The 19,031-nt window shown below is 33.8% G+C and overlaps 1 protein-coding gene across 2 annotated transcripts in view; it reads right to left on the reverse strand.

Moving 5' to 3' along the window:
- Window positions 1-211: 211 nt before the first annotated feature.
- LOC120344042 (coiled-coil domain-containing protein 33-like) overlaps window positions 212-19,031 on the reverse strand; it is a 42,386-nt gene continuing 23,566 nt past the window's right edge. The window contains exons 12-27 of one of the 2 annotated variants that reach the window (XM_078113024.1): window positions 17,170-17,363; window positions 16,217-16,331; window positions 15,665-15,794; window positions 14,915-14,992; window positions 14,229-14,356; window positions 13,244-13,468; window positions 9,686-9,786; window positions 9,029-9,110; window positions 6,771-6,851; window positions 6,218-6,332; window positions 5,707-5,795; window positions 5,031-5,217; window positions 4,350-4,477; window positions 3,484-3,626; window positions 2,449-2,527; window positions 212-746 (exon numbers count right to left, since the gene is read on the reverse strand). In XM_078113024.1, coding sequence (XP_077969150.1) covers window positions 615-746; window positions 2,449-2,527; window positions 3,484-3,626; window positions 4,350-4,477; window positions 5,031-5,217; window positions 5,707-5,795; window positions 6,218-6,332; window positions 6,771-6,851; window positions 9,029-9,110; window positions 9,686-9,786; window positions 13,244-13,468; window positions 14,229-14,356; window positions 14,915-14,992; window positions 15,665-15,794; window positions 16,217-16,331; window positions 17,170-17,363 — 2,007 coding nt within the window. In that variant the 3' untranslated portion in view covers window positions 212-614. Of the gene's footprint in view, window positions 1,669-2,448; window positions 2,528-3,483; window positions 3,627-4,349; window positions 4,478-5,030; window positions 5,218-5,706; window positions 5,796-6,217; window positions 6,333-6,770; window positions 6,852-9,028; window positions 9,111-9,685; window positions 9,787-13,243; window positions 13,469-14,228; window positions 14,357-14,914; window positions 14,993-15,664; window positions 15,795-16,216; window positions 16,332-17,169; window positions 17,364-19,031 lie in introns of both variants that reach the window. The other variant, XM_078113025.1, reaches the window with a different exon arrangement.

Consider the following 19,031-nt stretch of genomic DNA (forward strand, 5'->3'; position numbering starts at 1 on the left):
TTGACATTTGTTCACGTGATTGTAACGATGAAACAATCGCTTCGGTTTACCAATGACATGTCAAGACCCACTATGCAAACAGATGCCCAAACATTGCTGTAGAAGTTTGACAATGCCGCTTACACATGGCCGGTGTATCTTCCAAACCTACAAACACCGTACTGCAAACGCAACAGAAGCAATCCAGTCTCCATATATACCTCAAACATAATTATTCGGATATATTGCAATTTATTAAATATAGAAAAAGCTAAAAAAAATTACAAATTATTCATTTGGCATATTAGTGATACTGTATTTAAAACCGGATCTCATCGCAACCCATTCCATCGCGAACAAACAACATCAACTAATGTAAATTCTAATTGCTTCAAAAGTTGGAGAAAAAATTAAACATTAAGTATGTAGCATACATCATGTGAAATGATGATATAGAAAAATAGATATTCAAGTTGGGACGGAAGATCATAATAAGAAAAAGTTTAAAATAATAGGATTCATTGTCGATATTTATATGAAGTAACACTCATCACTTTACGACTCAATATTGCTGTATCGTATTGGTGATGTCATTCCAGGAAAGATATTATTGCTAACACTTTGGCTGTACCGATTTAATAGTAAATATGTGGGAGTAACGTCCTTGGCGATGTAATTGGAGCAACGAATGGTGTTGGTTTCCGGTGACGTTTTCCGAGAAATGGTGTTACAGATGACAAATCTGAATATACTGTAGATTCTCTCAGCTATTCATGGTGTAAAAAATACACAGTGTAAACATAAAAAAACACATTAAGATCCAAATTATCCAAAAATGAAATATATATATGTCCCTTAGAAGATATCAGTCTACCTATATGCTCGTATCTAATATATATACCAGGCTACCAGCTAATTTTGATGCAAGACAAATTGCATTCGAATTTTCAAAACTGAAATTAGAAAAAAACTAACACACACCTCAATTAGGTTAAATAGGTAAATTATGTACTAATTAAATTATGTACTAAGTCTGTGCATTTAGGAAAAAATCTGTTCCTGGATTAATAATTTAGGATATTACTATTATAAAAAGTTGACAAAAGTAATATGGAATAAGTACCTATAAGATGTTATTTAAAAAAGTATACTGTAGCATTGTTGTGAGATATTTTGCTGATAAAAGAACTTACATAGCCTTAAGCGTTGTAGCAATGGATTTATTACATTGCCATAACCACAATAACAATTTCTAATGCATTTTAAACTGCTCATGAAAATGCCAGTGTCGGGTTTAGAAACGTAACATGCATCATAATATCATTGAAATAACACATAAGATTATTATCATACTTCTAGTTGGATTGACAACAATCCAAATAAAAATCCCACACAGCATTGATTAGTTGCGGTAAGTGCCTAATAAAAAATATTCATACGCAAGAAATGAGCTCATTTGAACATTAAATGAGATATGTCTCAAGCCTTGAAAGTTGCAAAGACAGATTTTGGCTAAGCATGAAACATTATGCACCAAAACAGTGGAAAGAATAATAGAAACAGTGAGAGCAAAGTGCAAAGTTAAACCACAGTAGTAGTATATCGTGCAGTTAAAGTAGAGAAGTAGTACATGCTGTCATCGTCTCGATAACAATTATTCCATACGCAGCAAATTCTTTCAGCTTAGGTCTAAAGATTACATAAAAAAATATTAGTGCAAAATAAGCTATTCCTAATAAACAGAGTTGAAAGACTTGAAGCATGAAAAACTGCTTTAAATTGGACCAAGTTGGCATAACTAAACTAAAATATGGAGCTAAGATTTAAAATAATAATTTTATAATTTAAAAAAAAATTTGAGAGGACCATTGTCAATTGTTCCATTACTACCCACATGCAACAGGATCTTTTTGGTGAAATATGAATACAAAGTAAATATGTCTCAACCCAAAACAATATTTGAATAATAAAACTTGCAATCAATGTCTCTAATATACACTGTGTTGGATTTTAATCTCATCTGCAGGAAGTCTGGAAACTAGAACAACACTTAAGCTAAGTTTGGATGTTTATTTCTTGTTTTAAAAGACATGCGGAATTTTTATAACTATAGAAACGCTAAGATAAAGTGCACAAAATGCAACATACTAACATAGAAAACAGATGATATAATTTATTATGAACACATTACAGAAATTCAGTAAAGTTGCCAAAAACCTCAAAAGACTATAAGGTATCTATCTTATTTGGTTCTTTTGTAATAACAGTTATCGTGATCAAGGATTCCACAAATAAAGCAATATCAAACCAATAAATTACCCACACTAATCCAGTTAGCTCATGCACAGTGCTCATATTTTTCAAGTAGGAGTTGAAATTAAAGTTATACCCAAAATGCATGTGTTAAACTGTGCATATTCATACAGCTTTAGCTGTAGAAGGAAAGTTGAAATTATGAAGATATTTTACCAAAAATGAGTCACGGGTTCCCATTCCATCTCCAACAGCTGCTGTGGTACGCATAAAACCATTTCTATGTTCCTGTAATCTGAACGTAAAATAAAATTATTTCATACCACCGATGAAGCCGAGAATAGAAGTTACAAAACACATTTTTTTATGCTACAACATGGATTAAACCAGGGTTTCTCAAACTTTTGGTGTTGTGGATCCTGTGAAGAGGTTGACTATTATTTATTTAGGAAGCCCCACAATAAATTTATGAAATAAATATTATTTTCGGCACTATAGAAAATATCACATTTGAATTACAGCCTTGTTGCTACATTTAGACGCTACTGTTGTCACAAATTTTATTAATGCCGTTACTGCTTCTTTGAACAGTTACAAAATGAGCCTAGTCAGTATTTTAATAGGAACACAACTAGCTCCCGGAGCCCTTAAGCTTCTGAGACCTGGGGCTCCGTATGGAGCACTTTGAGGACCTATGGGTTAACATACAAACATGATTGCTAACAAACTAAAGAGATAGACACGTATCAGTTAACAATGATTGGTATTGTATATAATAAAGCAGATCAAAATATCTTAGTGCTGTGTAATAAAAACAGAATGCCATTATGAGATATATTTTACGTGAGATGTAAAAGACATTTCAAGTATCGAAGAAAAAAAAATTCATGTTAATTGGAATTGACTAATTTTAACTATCGTGCCATTCAACTATTTGTATATTACCAGAGTTTCCATGAATGTTCTGCCCAGTCTTTATATGCTAGATTAGACGTCTTACAACACTGTGTGGTTTTGTCAGCATGTGTAGCTGTTCAGACACAGGGAATATGCAACTGTGGATGACAGCACAGGTTGGTATTTCGATCAAGTCTTATTTCTCAATTGGTCTTTTTTCCAATTAATGTCCCATGAGGGCCTTCAGCAAAACCTCGGTATGCAATTAAATTTTCTTCACAAAAGAACTTATAAAACCTTGTTCCTAAGATATTAACAAATGCAGTTAAATTTATATAAGTGTAGTGTAAGTACCGAACAGTAAGTTCATGTCGTTCTTGAGCCCAACGTCGTGAATTTTGTTCCAATTGGTTTTCGAGCGAATTTATTCTGCTTTCTGCTCGTTCCAATCTAGCTTGGAGTTGTGCCTTTTCTGCTTCATCTCTTTGGCTCTGTATCTGTTTACACATGTTTATTACATAAATTAATAATAACAATAGAAAACAAGTAAATAAACACTGGAAAACACAAAAACATCAATACTTCACAACAATTTAAACCAGATATAAAATAAGTTTTCCAAAAATTAATCATATTACAACAGCGCTTAAATCAGGGGTCGGCAACCTTTTGTCGCTCGCGGGCCAAAATTAAGGGTTGCAACTTGCAAGTCATTGGTGGGCCGCACATATTTTGAGAAAGTTGAAAACCGAACAGATGATACTTTTTATAAGTAAAAATCAAGCAGTGAGACATCTCTTGAATAGAATATAGATTTATTCCTTCCCTCATTGCACGGCATATAAAAAATTGCATTTGAATATTTTCGGCGCCATTGAACCCTTTGCATCAACTTTAAATTATGAGCTCATTAAACGAGTGATTGTCAAAAGGTCAATGACTCTACGGGCCGGATCCGGCCCGCGGGCCGTAGGTTGCCGACCCCTGGCTTAGATAGTTGCTGAGTACTAGGATAATGTGTATTGAACTGCAGATCATTGTCCACTCCAACTTCTTGGTATGTGGCAGTTGCCACAAGGATGCTTGAACAAGGTAGTATTACAGTGATAAATAAGAATGGCACAATCTCTTTCCAGGAAAATCAAGTATATTGTTTTAATGGTTGTGAATATATCAGTGTTGGATATGAAATGAACATGAATAACCAGAAAAAATATGACCTTCATTTCTTCGAGTTCCATTCTGAGTCTTGCATTTTCTTGTGTTAATAAAGTTGATACTTGATGTGATGGATCGGAATCATCATGTTCGTTGGATGTTTTTCTATTTCTCCTGGGGCGACTGACATCTAAAAATGATGTTGGTTAACAGCAGTTCAAAATCAAAACATCCTCTTACATCACTGTTATTGTATGAAGATGAGGTTTGAAAACAACCCATAAAGTCTTTCCTATTTATCAAATATTAATAGAACTTATCCTGCCAAATTCAACTTCGTTTACCAGATAACTGGAGATATGGTTTGCCATATGATTAAGCTGTCTTACTGGTTTTCCTCTCCCCCAGAATAAATATGTTAATACCATACTATCTGGATACTGAAGTAAGCCATAAGGATCCAGCGGTAACCTGAACCATCCTACAAATCCAGAAATCCTCTCGCACACGACTATGCTCCATGATATTCCATTGTCCCATAAGCTTAGAAGTATATTGTAATAAACTATACACACATGAAAATTGGACCCATCCTCTATCAAATAGACTCTAATTATCAAATAAGTTATATGAGTACTAAGGAAAAAATCAATAAGATCACCATTATGTTTTACAAATGTACAATATACAAAAGGATTGATTTCATTTAAAATTTGTTATACTCTTGCCAACCGTCTACCTACCTTCTTGTTTTAAATAGTCACCAAGCAGTTTTTCCATTTTTTCAATCACTTTTTCCTGCTGTACACATGTGTTTTCTAGTTTTTTCATCTTTTGTAGTTTATCATTACTTATTTTAGAGTCTTTGACATCTCTTTGATTTTTTTTCTGAGAAGTTTCATTTAAATGTTTCTTCTCTCGTTCATTCGCCTGAACATATCAAATAATTTTACAATGGGCACAATTGCCTAAGTGGGCGTATAGTCAAGTGGTTAAAGCGTTGAATGTTCCGATGTTACTGCTACCGATGCCAATAAAATTTATTACACCCCACAGCAGATAATTTGGATGCCAAAGAAAATACAGCAAAGTGAAACATCACTCATAGCCCATTTCTAAAGCTTGACAGTGACAAAACATGTGATTGTTACATAATAATATGCTTTTTCAGGCGGGCGTTCAGCTATGTAGTATTTTGGGCATGTACAGAACCATATTCCTGTTTTCAGAAAACAAAACAGTGTTGCATGAATACTAGTTGAAGACAATTTTTTAGCATGCCTTGTTCACTCAAATTATAGGCCATCAATCACTTTAGACGTGATGATCAACCAGCCTATTACAATCAACGTGTTGGCTACCCCTGTATTGCACAATGAAAATTATCTCTAATTTTGGCCCTACCAGTCTTAAACTGACCTTAATCAGAAGATTTTGTAAATGTTGAACTTTATCTCTGTATTTCTTCAATTCTCCTTTTTCTGAATCAAGTTTGGTTTTTACTGCAACTGTTGAAAGAAAATGAAAAGTGTTTGAAATTAAATCTATTTTACTTCGCATATCACTAAAAGGTTTCAACAAATAGATCAAATTCTTTTCGCCACACTTCGCTATACTTTTGATTGCTCAATGTAGTCCCGGGAGAACTCAGTTTAAAGACTTAAAATTACAAGTGTGGAGAAAGTAAATTCTTTTATTTTTTTAATCCTAATCCCTGCACGTTGACCTGTTAGAAAATTTGCTATGCATTGCTGAACTATAGATTCTGGCACTCAAAAACTCCCTAGTAGCTCAATACCTAGCAATGTTCACAGAGTAAAGGGCATAAAAAAATATGTATAAAACAAAAGGCTTCATCAAAAAACTAGGAAATTCAAAAAATATAATTTATCTGATATCTGGTTGATGAACAACATTTTTCTGTTCTTACCAAATTTATCGGCAAATTCTTCAGTAGTAACGACACCAGTTGATATATCATTTCTAACAATATCTCCCACTTCTTTACGCATCATCAGTTCTCTTCTAAGACTATGATTTTCATCCTGACAAAATGTGATTAGGACCGTAAAACACAATAAACTGCCAAATACAACATTGGATGAAAGTGAAAACCACAGAGCGATCCATCAATCAAACTAAAAAAAGAAACTCCAGAGTTCGAGATTTATTCATAAATCTTTGAATACAAAGCTGTATTTATACACCTTTCGTTTTGAACAAGGCACAGTACAAGTAGCCAGCCACTGACATGTGAGGAGATACTTTATTTTGGAAAGACCAAAATCTCTGCTTCGGCAATATCTACCCATGCTTTAACTACTAGGCCTCTGTCTCCACAAAATGCCAAAAATTCAGGATATTCTTTCCAAAATTTCAATTTGGGTTATTACTTATTTACAAATCAAAAAAATTAGGCAAATGTTTACCACTCATTAGATTTTTGATAGCAATCAATAAAACTTGACTAGTCTACTATCTACCTGCAACTTTGATACAGTCGATCGAAGTGTTGAAATATCGCTTGCCATTCGCTTCACTGCTTCACGATAATGCTCCAACTCCTAAAAGAAGTTATTTACCAGTAGGTATCGGACTAAATGCCTTATTTTACACACAACAGCCAGGTATGACTTAATATTGGACTTCCCAATGGATTATCGGACCATATATACCGGTAGCTGATATTTTAAAACCCAAAATATAGATCATACATTGTTTAGTTCTTTTCGGAAAAACTACTATTTTGTACAAATTATGCCCAATTATGTGTGGGACATTAATAATTCAGAGAATTAATAAAACAAGAGTAAGTTATCCATACCACATGCTTGGTAAACATGAATCAAAATTTTTCGACCTTGGCTTAAATTCCAGTAGATGTGCTAACGGATTAGGTAACCTATCATCAAAATAGATTTAATAAAAGCTCGACAAAAGACCTATATGAACTAGTTGAACTATCTGCACCCAAGCAAAATGCATCAGAACATAGGCTTACTGGGTGTTCGTAAAGACCTGTTATTTTCAAAATTATGTTAGAATAGAAAAGGATTTACATTATTATCCTGGAGGAAAGGAAAGCCCACAAGATTTAATCAAATGGCGAACCACGGCCTCTAATCCGGTTACCGGTCCATGTCAGGTATGGGATTGATAAGCTAATTTTTTTTTCAGACGCTGGTAGCCGTAACCAACCAGGGCTTACGTCAGGGGTCGGCAACCTACGGCCCGTGGAGTAATATAATCCGGCCTGCGACGCTCCACTGAATTATAATAACAAAACAGGATTTTTGACGTTTTTATTCGTAACGTAACAAAATTTATTGGGAGACACGTGTAGACTAAATTATAATATAATCGAACAAGTATAAAATTCACAATTATTTGTTTAATGAGCCTATAATTATAATTAGACAAATGGCAAAAAAACACAGAAAAGTTGATGCTAAGTGTAAAGGGTTCAATGGCACCGAAAATATTCAAATGGTATTTTTGAGATGCAATGCAATACGAAAATAATTCTATATTCTATTTGAGAGATCACTGCATGATTTTTATTATAAAAAGTATCGTCTGTTCGGTTTTCCAATTTCTAAAAATGTGTGTGGCCTGCCAATGACTTGCAACTCGTAATTTTGGCCCGCGAGCGACAAAAGGTTGCCGATCCCTGGCTTACGTGAACCACCCTGCAGCAGCGAATAGTCCAGCAATCCTCTCACTCAAAATTATCCCTGCATGGAATAGAACCCTTGGGTAATCAGAGGTGCGTTGGAGAGCGTATTCCTAGTTTGTAGTTCTCAATATAATTTGACCAGGTTTGTCTTATATTAATCAGTGTTTACTCAAGTTTTTTTTATTTCGTTTCTACATGTTTATATGCCCATCAATAATTGTACAAAGCACATCAACATTCTTTAAACTAATTTAATAAACACCCTGTATGAGTAACGCAAGAGACATATTACCCTATAAAATTGGTAACAGCAAATGGTTTATTCTGAAAACTGGAAAATGATGGAATTGTAAAAGCAGGGCACAAAAATATTAACGAACGCTGGAATTCGTCAAAAATTTATACAATTTTGATATTATCCAAATTGTGTTGTTAACAGATGCTGGCTACCAGAAATGGTTGATTCTATTATATGGATAATTATAATTATTCACAATTATATGGATGATGTTGTTTATCAAATTCCCAAGCTATTATACACAATGTTCATACAATTTTATATTAAACTGAGGTGAAAGAACTTTGATATGCTTAGTGCAACTACCCTAATTGTAGGCAGGTGTATTAAATATAGTAGAAAAACACAGATTAAAATAAAACAAGCCCCGTTAAGATATAAAGAGAACAGACTTCCTAACAAAGTTTTGATTTTGTAGCAGTACTTCATGAACACCCTGCGCCTGCTATCTGTTTTATATCAAAGTAGTGAACATTACATATCAAATATTTATTCTCTCATTCAAAAATTTGCTTTCATAGTATTCTATCTTTAGGTTTTATTAATCCTCGAGAACTAAATTCTTAATTATCACTTTTTTTGATAGTTCCAATAAAGATACTATAAAATCCGTGCACTTGCCATTACACCTTTTATTACCCTTCGCAAGGTTGCAGGTTTGAACTCGTTTGGGGATAATTATGTGCCAGACGGTTGCCGGATTCCTTTTCATCTTAGGGTGGTTCACATTAGGCTATATAATGAGGGCATCTTGTCAGGAAACTAACCTTAGATTGGTGTCCTACAAGAGACATTGAATTATTGTTATCCAAAGGCTGCTTGGCAGATCTTTTATCTGGGTGTCTTTTTCTGAAAAACAGTTGACATAGTTTATTAATATTATTACAATTTTGTCCCTGTTTGTTCATAATCGTATCATATTTCTGTGAGTAAATTGTGTAATTGAGAATAAAAATTCAAAGTTTGATATAAATGAATGTTTGATAGATGTGAGATTAGATCATGTACTGAATAGAGTCCTCTGACACAAATAGGCCAGCAATGAGCAAAGTAACATTCTAGATCAGTAATTCCCAACTTAATAAAAACTATGTTTCAATTGCTTATTCAAACTTCAAAGATCCCTAGCAGGAGGTATTATGCTTGCTCGCACTCGGCTTTCACATAGTTTGTATTGCATCCATCAGCATTGTGTCTTACTGTGATACTAAATAATCAAAAAATTAGTACAACGACACTGAAAACAAAGTAGCCTAATATTTATATTTTTCTCTCCGAAAACACCAAAATTCCTCTCTGATTAGTAAACACTGCTCTGAACCAACAAGCAGTAGTATATTTAACCATAATTTTCCTATCACTAACCAGAAAATAGTAAAAAAGAGTTAGAAATATAGAAATTGATATTTGCAAATTTTACTCACCTAGTATCCATTCCGGAGTTTGGATCATTCTCAGTTAAAACATATTCAGGTAATATTGTTTCCAAAATATCACTTGGTGGATATTCGTCTTCTTTTACCAACTAAAATAAAAAGAAGCCATTGAAGCCATATTATGATGATTATAATCAAAGGAGACAGAAGCCATGATATTTTGGTTGGAGCTAGCAGAAATTTAAGGGGCTCCAGTTCGTAACCCATAATTGTTTATTTGAATTTATTTTAAGATGTAATCTACCAATTCCACAAAAACTAGATTTTTGTTGGCAAAGAAAGCTACAAGGTCTTACATAATCTTTCTATTTTAGAATATATGTAAAAAAAGAAGTAGATTAGTTCACAATATGGGTTAAGATGTAAGGCAATGCGGTCCAACGAAAGTGAGCAGAGCTTGAATTGAAGTAAACTTTCTATTCTGCCTTTCACTCAGCTCCAACCAGCAAGTTCATATGATATTCCTTCCATTTCCCCAGGTATTTTTACAAATTATTATAATTGGAACACAAAATCAAATCATGAAAATTCTAAGTGTAATTTATCAACTCAATGTTAATCCCAACATCACAGTAATTTATTGATATAATCTATTCCTAATTACACTACGATTTTGCTTAAGTGTTGCCACCATAAAATTCAATTTAAATCCTACTTATTCAATTCCCAATCTTTGCTAAATGTAAAAACAGGGCATAATCCATTTACTTCCAATCACTTAACTATATATTATACTGCCAGTATAAATATACAAACAAGTACAGTAACCTAACAACATTCAAAACACACACCTTTCCAGAAATTGGTCTGTGATAGGGCACAGACATATCAACTTCAACGAGACTGTTGAGAAAATGTGCAAAAACTATTGCTATATAATTAACAAATTCCCAACAATTGCTAAATAAAAAAGATCCAAAAGTAAAAGTGATTCCTCAGAGTGATAAGTGATTGTCAAGTATAGCTCAAGTGTTCTCATAAATGAGCAACAATGAGTGTTTCAAATACTTAACAACTAGCCTACTACCACAGTGCTGTAACATATTTTATCCAGTCAGTTTATTTCTGAATAACTGGTTTGTACTGGAATAAACCAGATTAAAACAACAAAATCAAACAACATACAATTTTAATAAAACCTCATTTTTAAGTACTGGTAGTTACAAATTTTTAAACCAACTTTCTACAGTTTCAACCAAATAAACACACTACTTAAGGTTTTCAAATATAGAGTTACTTACAGACTACTGTACTACTACCTGGAAATGAACAAAATTCTTTAACCCTTAACTTCTGTTCATGTGTGATTGTACCCATGAATTTCAGTAATCTAGGATTCTTTGCAAAAAAGTTATGTTCTATCTAGAATATGTTCGAAAGGCGCTCCAGAAGAGTGTGTATCAAACTACCAATATGGAGATAACTAATTTTGTTTGCTCATTTTACATCAAGTTGTGTAAAGAGACGGAAGCCCGTTCACTTGGCTAACACAGACAGTCCCAAACTAGTAATCGAACTAAAATGAGATAAATTGAAATATAATTATGGCCTAACCCTAACCTGGTACACATATTACGGGAGTACCATTCCAAATGACCTGGGTTGTTTTCAGAGGGCTTCCTGTAGAATAGACCAAAACAGGAAAAAAGAACATTGTATGAACAAAATTTAACCAAAATTTCATACATTATTATTAAAAAGTACTGTTTCTTCAATAAACCTAAAATACTTCCAAGGAAATCATGTCTTACCTATATCAAATTTCATAGTATAGCCTTATTATGTTACAAACAATAACCTTGTAATATAGATATATTTATATTGGTAAATGATATAGTACGCTATCACAAGTTGAAATTCGCAAAGAAAAAAACTTTCCCAATTGAGTTATTTTGTATAATTAAATTTACAGCTGGCTGTACTAGTTGAAACTCACGCTAAATTATCAACCTATTTTCAGTTCGCTAAGCTGAATAAATGATATGAGCATATATCACGTATATTGTGTTTTAAGTTGATACAGTGTTATGGTATAATAGGTTTCATTTTTTATTGTAACAATAGCATTTTGCTTTCGTTCTTCACACATTGTGACGAAACACAATAGGTCTTAGCTGGTGGATTAATAAATATTAGGATAACAATGAAATACATTGTTAGCTTAAAATGACGAGTGAGGCATTGCCAGGCTACTAACTAATGTTTGAAATTAAGAATTCGAAGTTGTGTTTAAGTTTCAACTCAAGTACAATTGAAGTTTGCTTATACATGTTAGGATGGAAATACATGATTTTGATCTATGAACAGGTTTATTTTATAAAAAAGTGAAACTATATTACTTGGAAATGTTTTTTTTTTTAGTTTGATTACCATTTTGTATTGGTGAGCTATCATTTTTTTTTCAAGTACCTCAAACTAACAGTAATCAGTTCACCATATTGGAAATACACATTGTACATACAGAACGAGGTAAAAGAAAAAATGCATTTCATGGTGAAAAAGAACACGATAAACCAATATTGGTTATCGAGCAGCAACACCTATGAAAAGTCCAACATTAGGTCATACAAGAGTAAATTGTGAAAAAATCTAACATTAAATACTGAAGTGAAAAGTCGGACACCAAAATTGCCATTGGCATGAATATGTTTAAAGACACCGGATATTTCTGGACTCACTAGTAGCAAACGACTCCGAACGCAGACTGGCAGAAAACCATGTCAACTACAGCACAGATACAGTAATGTAACTGGGGTACAATAACACAAGCCGAGCTGGGTTGCGAAGCTTGTGCCCGGTACGGGCACTGTGCTGATGCATGGTTCATGAAGGCTGGGGACAAATTTGTACACGAAGATAATATGGAGAGAAAAAATACATAATATGTATCTACAGATCTAGGCAACGAATGGAAAATGCATGGTTGGGCATCAGAGCAAGTTAAGAATTTTTTTTTCAAATCACTGTATTAACAATGTCTTTACTTAAAGTTGTTTCAAGTTATACCAAATATGCGGAGGACATAAGAAATTTATCTTGATATGCTTGGGCCAGAACAATATCAGGAAAAAATCTAAATATCGGAAATTGTAATATATCTGAACTAGTCATATAATAATTTTTTTATGGAGTAACAAAGTGTTGGAAAATACCTAAATTTTGCAGTGTATGGAATGCCTGCCTGTGATTGCTGGAAACAATGAAATCAGTGTCACTTTAGTCTTTCAATTTCAAGTCATTGATTAATTTTCGATGAAAAAATGTCACTGAAAAGGACTAATTTTTAGAAGATAATGAGAGCAGCAGAAGAAATAGTTGAGAGCTGCATGTGGATCTCTAAGAGCCACGGTTAGGAATCACTGCATTAGACCAACCATGAGCATTTATAGCTCTCTGCAAGCGGGTGCTAGTGAAGACTTATTCCATATTATTTTGATATAATGTCTAAAAAAAATCAGATATACGATTGCGCTCCATAGCACTGATGAGCTTTGGGATCCTAAATGGATTAGAAAACTGAATGAACAAAATTGAAAAACAACTTACAATCTGAGTTTTCTTTCTGTTATACAATGGAGCTTGTTGGGATGATAAATCAGATGGTTCGGTATCGAGTAATCCTGGATTTTCACTAGAGCTTGTTTGAGGATGAGGTGATGCTGTCAGTGAGTGATCTTGAACAAGGGGATTACCAGCACTACCTGGTATCGGCATTGAGTCGAGCGAAGGAAGGAGTGTGAGAGCGGCCGCAGTTGCGAGTGAATCAGGCCTCTAAGAAATGAAATAAATTGATGTTTAAACATGTTTTCTAATTTGAAGTTAGTTTCGTAGAAGTCTTTATCTAATTGGTACGATGATAATCAGATAACTGCCAAAGATAAAATGAATTGAGAAGGCATTGTAATACCGGTAAGCTTCCTGTCCCTCCAAAGATAGAAGCTCCATACACGTAGTTAGATATCAGTAACTGCTTATAAAGGGCCTTATTCGAGGTAACAACACAACAGATTAGTGTCATACAAGAAAAAAAATCTCAAATCTCAATTCTGTATAGAAGAATGGCTATTTCTTGAAAAATTAGGGAAATTAAATAATTCGGCATGCTATTATCAGAATTGGTTAAGACAATTATTTTATAGTTTGATTCTGCATAATAGTGAATTCAAAAATGATAAGAGTGCAGATTGCATATGTTATGTTCAATTCAACAAAAAGAAGTATGATGCTTTTTTTTGAAACAATGTCCAATTAAACAATGTTACTTGAAGGTTGAAGCCTAATTATTCAAGCCCTTCCCCAATTAAAATTTACTTCTTCATCAAGCCCATGAAAAATTGAGTGGTGCTATGTAACTTCCGAACCAAGTTGTTCCATACATTTATAGGTGAAGACTTATTTTGTGAAAGAGCTCAAAATCTATATATATATATAAATATCAAAATCATAGGTATTTCCTTCAAAATTTTCTTATTTCTGATTGTCAGTATTTTTTCTGCACCAATGTATACAAAATTTTTCCTATATAACAAACCTCTGTATAAATGAGCCTCAACACAAGATCAACGCTAGGGAAAGTTCCGGCTAAAGTTCTGAATCTTGAAGACTGGACTAAGAGATCTTCAACTCTGACCCCAAGTCTACCACTTTCAGATGTTAATGCTGCAAAAAATGTTCAATAAATAACAATTGAAACATCAATGGATATTTCCCCATCTACAGTGTACTTCCATACTATTTAACTAATCAGCAAGATCTCAAAGGTGATTTAACAATTGGAATTTTAGCAAATTCACTCAGACAGATTTCAGCAATGTTAATTCATATTTACTGGTTTTAGTATATTTGCTAGTTATTTGTCAGTTTTCCTTTGTTTTCCCCAAAATTTTGGTATAAATCAAATAAATTTGAAGGAAATTTCCTCTTTTGGGAGTTTCAGATTATCGTTGTTCAGTTATTAAAAAAATTAGATCCGAAAAAAAGGCAACAAAACTATTTATCAGTAATTTTGAATGGCATGTTGTTAAATACTCTGATTCACAATGATGATTGCGGGAAAAAAAAACTAGTTTATGATCGCCAACTCCTGAAAACACTCAATATAAGCATAAAAAATTAGAGTTGATGAGGTAAAGGGGAAAAACCGGCAGGCACAAGGATCAGAGAAACATCCTTGTGTTCAACAAAAACATTTTTCCAGAGTATTATTAATACACATACCTCTGAATACTTCATCATCCAATAATAATGTTGAAAAACCGATTGGATTTCGAATTGTCCATGTCACAGTTGTCATACCTGAAATTCAAATGAGCATGAACTTATATTAGGTGATGGATGATGATTAAACCTGTGGTCAGGTTAAGCGGTTCGCATGAGCTTGCGAAATTCTTGTTTTATTTATTTTAGACGTTGTACGTGCACTGCTGTTGACGACTAAGGTAATATATGGTGTTTGCTATGTTTTGTATTTATTTAAAGCGTGTCATTTCAAGTTTACATTCCTCGAATGAAAGAACCTGTTGTTAGTGAGTTCGGCACAATTGAGAAACACAAACATATTTCACATGAAAAGTTGACAAAGCACAAAAATAAATCTAATTCAGTGAAAAAACTATTATTTATCTGATTGTCAAAAATAAAATACAATGGATTCATTACGATTTATCAAAACCAAAATGAATAGCGGGCATAAATTTATAAAACCAATAGGCCTACTTGAATTATGAAAAGTTCAAAGGTTAAAGGTTTAAATTTAAATACACTCTTCAAAAAATCGAAAATGATTTTATATAGGTCTTAGAATAACCAGAGCTGTTACCAGAAAAACAAATTCAAGTATTGGAATTAAAAAGGCAATTCGTTCAGATAGTACAACTTTTTTCAAGTTGAATTATGCAAAAACTAAATTTTGACAAGGAAAGAAAATACAATTAAAAAAATTCCAAATTCCAGAAACAACAAACTTACTACTGGTAGCTGGATAATATTCAATGACAAGAGCAGAATTATGGTTGAACATAGTTGCAGTATCATTTCCACAAAACATGAAGGTATGATCCCAAGATGGTTGGTCAGAACCTGTACTTGCTGTTGTCAGCTGTAAAAAAAAAAGATAAATCAGAAAGTTTGTTTGTTATGTAACTGACAAATCATTATTTGCAAGTTTGAAATTAAAACAAAATGAAAAATGTTGTAGACACAATGACTTTTCATTTATAGTTATCTAAGAATGGGATGTGTCCATTGTTTTTCGGATTTGTCGAATCCGCGTAAATGTGAAAACCAGGTTTCGTATAGCTTGCAATGATGCGAAAACCAGGTTTTGTATTGCTTACAATAGCGCAGTCATCCATGTAAGCCTATGTCAAATTTCGTTACCGAATGGTGCTATAGTTAATTGTTGAACCATTTTAAAGACATTAAAGGCCTCTTTTTTGGTCGCAAGAAATAAAACAATTCATTTCAAACTATGTCATTAATGTAATACGGAAGAACAACATTTTTGTTACTAATTCTAACCTGAGGAAATCCTTGCATCTGTTCATTAGAAACTTCAAAAGCATTAGGATGGGGTGATGGAAATGTTACTGTTGTTGTTGTTATTCCAGCAGATTGTTTTGATAACATTCTTTCTCTAAAAAATAAAAAAGAGTCAGAATTTGATCCTCCCACATAACAAGAAAAATAAAGTAAAAATACTGTAAAAATATTATCAAATTATGAAAAAAAGAAAATAATATTAGATATAATAATCATTCCAGATATTCAAATACTTATGATGCTCTTCAAAGGCATTCGAAGCTGGTTCCTACAGAAGGCACTCAGAGTCAGTCAATAAACAGTAATTGAGAAAATTCAAAGAGTAATTCTCAAATATTAGGCAAAACAAAACAGCACTACTATTGCTATTGTTAAATTTCGCTGGCCTGAATAGCTTTAAAAACGACTGATTGAAACGACTGCAATAATTATTTAAAGTGAAATTGTGGGGCACATCAATGGCCCAAGGGATACCGGAGCAAGCTGGTGAACAATCAAAAGTATTGCATTCTAAAAGATAACTTCAATTTTGAATTACCGAAGTCAAGTATTTGAAAAAGGTTAAATTTTCAAAAACAAGTTACTACAATATTTTTATATGGAGATTTTACTAATCAACTCCACACATAGCTCGTTACAAGAGTCATCATTAGTAGGGCTAAGGCAGGGAAGTATTTTTGGTTGATCTGAAGTCTTTCGAATCTGTTCAGAGAGCCGATGGTCAGTTACGGCTTCCTCCGCCATCAAGTCTGAAAACAATTAATTAGCTAACTAATCCAATACACGACATGGACTGGTAACCGGACGAGTGGCCAAGGTTTGAATTATGATTGGGCTGTCTTATCGGCTTTCCTCTCCCCTCTAGATAAATATGTAAATCCTTCCCTATCTTATCTTTCAGGTTTCACATTGTGAAACAACAATCAGCTTACTTGTAAACAGTGTAATCAGGAACAATTCTTGCCACAGCAATGAGAGGACCACTAGGTGTTGCTAATTGTCTATGTAAACCCCTCAAGACAACTTCGAGTCCGCAGAATCCAAAATTGTGCAATCGAGGCAGGTAACTTCCTCGGCGTTGTATGGTAACATATGCTCGAATACCAGATCCAATCGACTTTGTCGGCTGAAACAATATAAAAAAGTATGAAACAGTGATTTCATTCTATAAGGCATTTTATTCCTTTACTCCAAACACGGTTTCATAAAACAGACTAGGTTTTGGACAAGTGAAGCTCTCCGATCCAGTCTATCTAGCATATCAAAAAACAACTGCTGGAAAAAGCTAGAAACAGATAATTGTAACCTAAAACCTAAATAATATCAAAAATGTAGAGCTAACAAGTGGTGCTCTTTTTGTTCTCCCATGTCACATGGTATACAGACTTTTTGCACCAAGGACTTTCTCAACCATAAGAAGGTTGAATTTATCGACTTCAAAAATGATATATACCGTATTTATTCAATTATAACGCGCACTCGTGTATAACGCGCACCTTTAAATTTTGAATGAAAATTGGTATAAAATTCTTTTTTTTATTTTTTCTCTACTAACTACTGGTAAGCACATAAGGTAACAACTCACAGCATGAACAAATATTTATTAAAAGCACACAGTAATTCAAAACTCTTCAAAATCGGATTCGGTCTCTGATTCACCAAACAACTGTTCGATTTCTGTTTGGGTTATGTTTAAATCAGTGTCCCAATCGGCGGGAACATCACTTTCAACCTCTTCTTCTGACCCTGATTTTGAATCCCACAACAAGTCGTCTTCTGTACCATCCATACTATTGCTAATGCCCGTCTTTAAAAAACTTTTGATGACCATTTCTTTTGGGATGTCCTCCCATGACGCCTTAACCCAGGATGTAACAAGACATAAACCAGGCTTCTTAAGATTTCCTCCAGCAGTCAACTCTTTGTCGTCGGTTTTCATCCAGGCAATCCATTTCTCCCGAATTCTGTCTTTGAAAGGTTTATTTAACACGACATCCAATGGCTGAAGAATAACCTTCGCCTTAACAGTGTCTGTCAAATGTGATCGGAACTGGTCCCATAGGAGCATGGACTTTTTCTTCAATAGGGCACCTGGCCTAGCATCCCAAACTTTGTTGAGCCATAAAATGATCCCCTCCTCATCCATCCATCCTTTAGGATGACAGTGAATCACAACACCTGGCGGAAATTTTTCTCCTTTTGGAATGCGCTTTCTTTTGAATATTACCATAGGTTTTAGTTTTGTGCCGTCCGCCATGCAAGACAACACTACTGTGAAGTGAGTCTTTTCATGACCTGTGGTCCTGATTTGAATTGTGCGTTTTCCTTTGGTGTCAATTGTTCTGCTGGCTGGTAAGTCGAAAGTCATGGGAGTTTCATCCATGTTGCCTATCTGTGAGAGTTCAAAGTTGTGCTGCTTACGCATACTGATTATAAATGTATGAAATAAATGGATCTTTTCTTCTAAATCTTGAGGCAACTTTTGTGCAATTTTTGTTTTCTGGCGTAGTGCAAGTCCATGCCTTCTCATAAACTTTTGTGCCCAACCATTAGATGCTTTAAAGGTTGAATCTTTGCAAATCTTTTGTGCACGGAGTCTAATATGGAGCGAAGTGACGATGTACCCACTAGATCTTTGATCAACTATCCAATCATAAAGCTCCTTCTCCAACTCTGGGTACCGGGCTTGTCTCCCTCGCCACGCTTTCTTTGTTTTGTTCATATCTTTTAGAACAACTTTCTGCTTTCTCCAATCTCTGACATTTGTCTCTGGTACATTGAATTCTCTAGAAGC

Source organism: Styela clava, chromosome 5 (genome assembly GCF_964204865.1).
Source record: "Styela clava chromosome 5, kaStyClav1.hap1.2, whole genome shotgun sequence".
Classification (NCBI taxonomy): Eukaryota; Metazoa; Chordata; class Ascidiacea; order Stolidobranchia; family Styelidae; genus Styela; species Styela clava.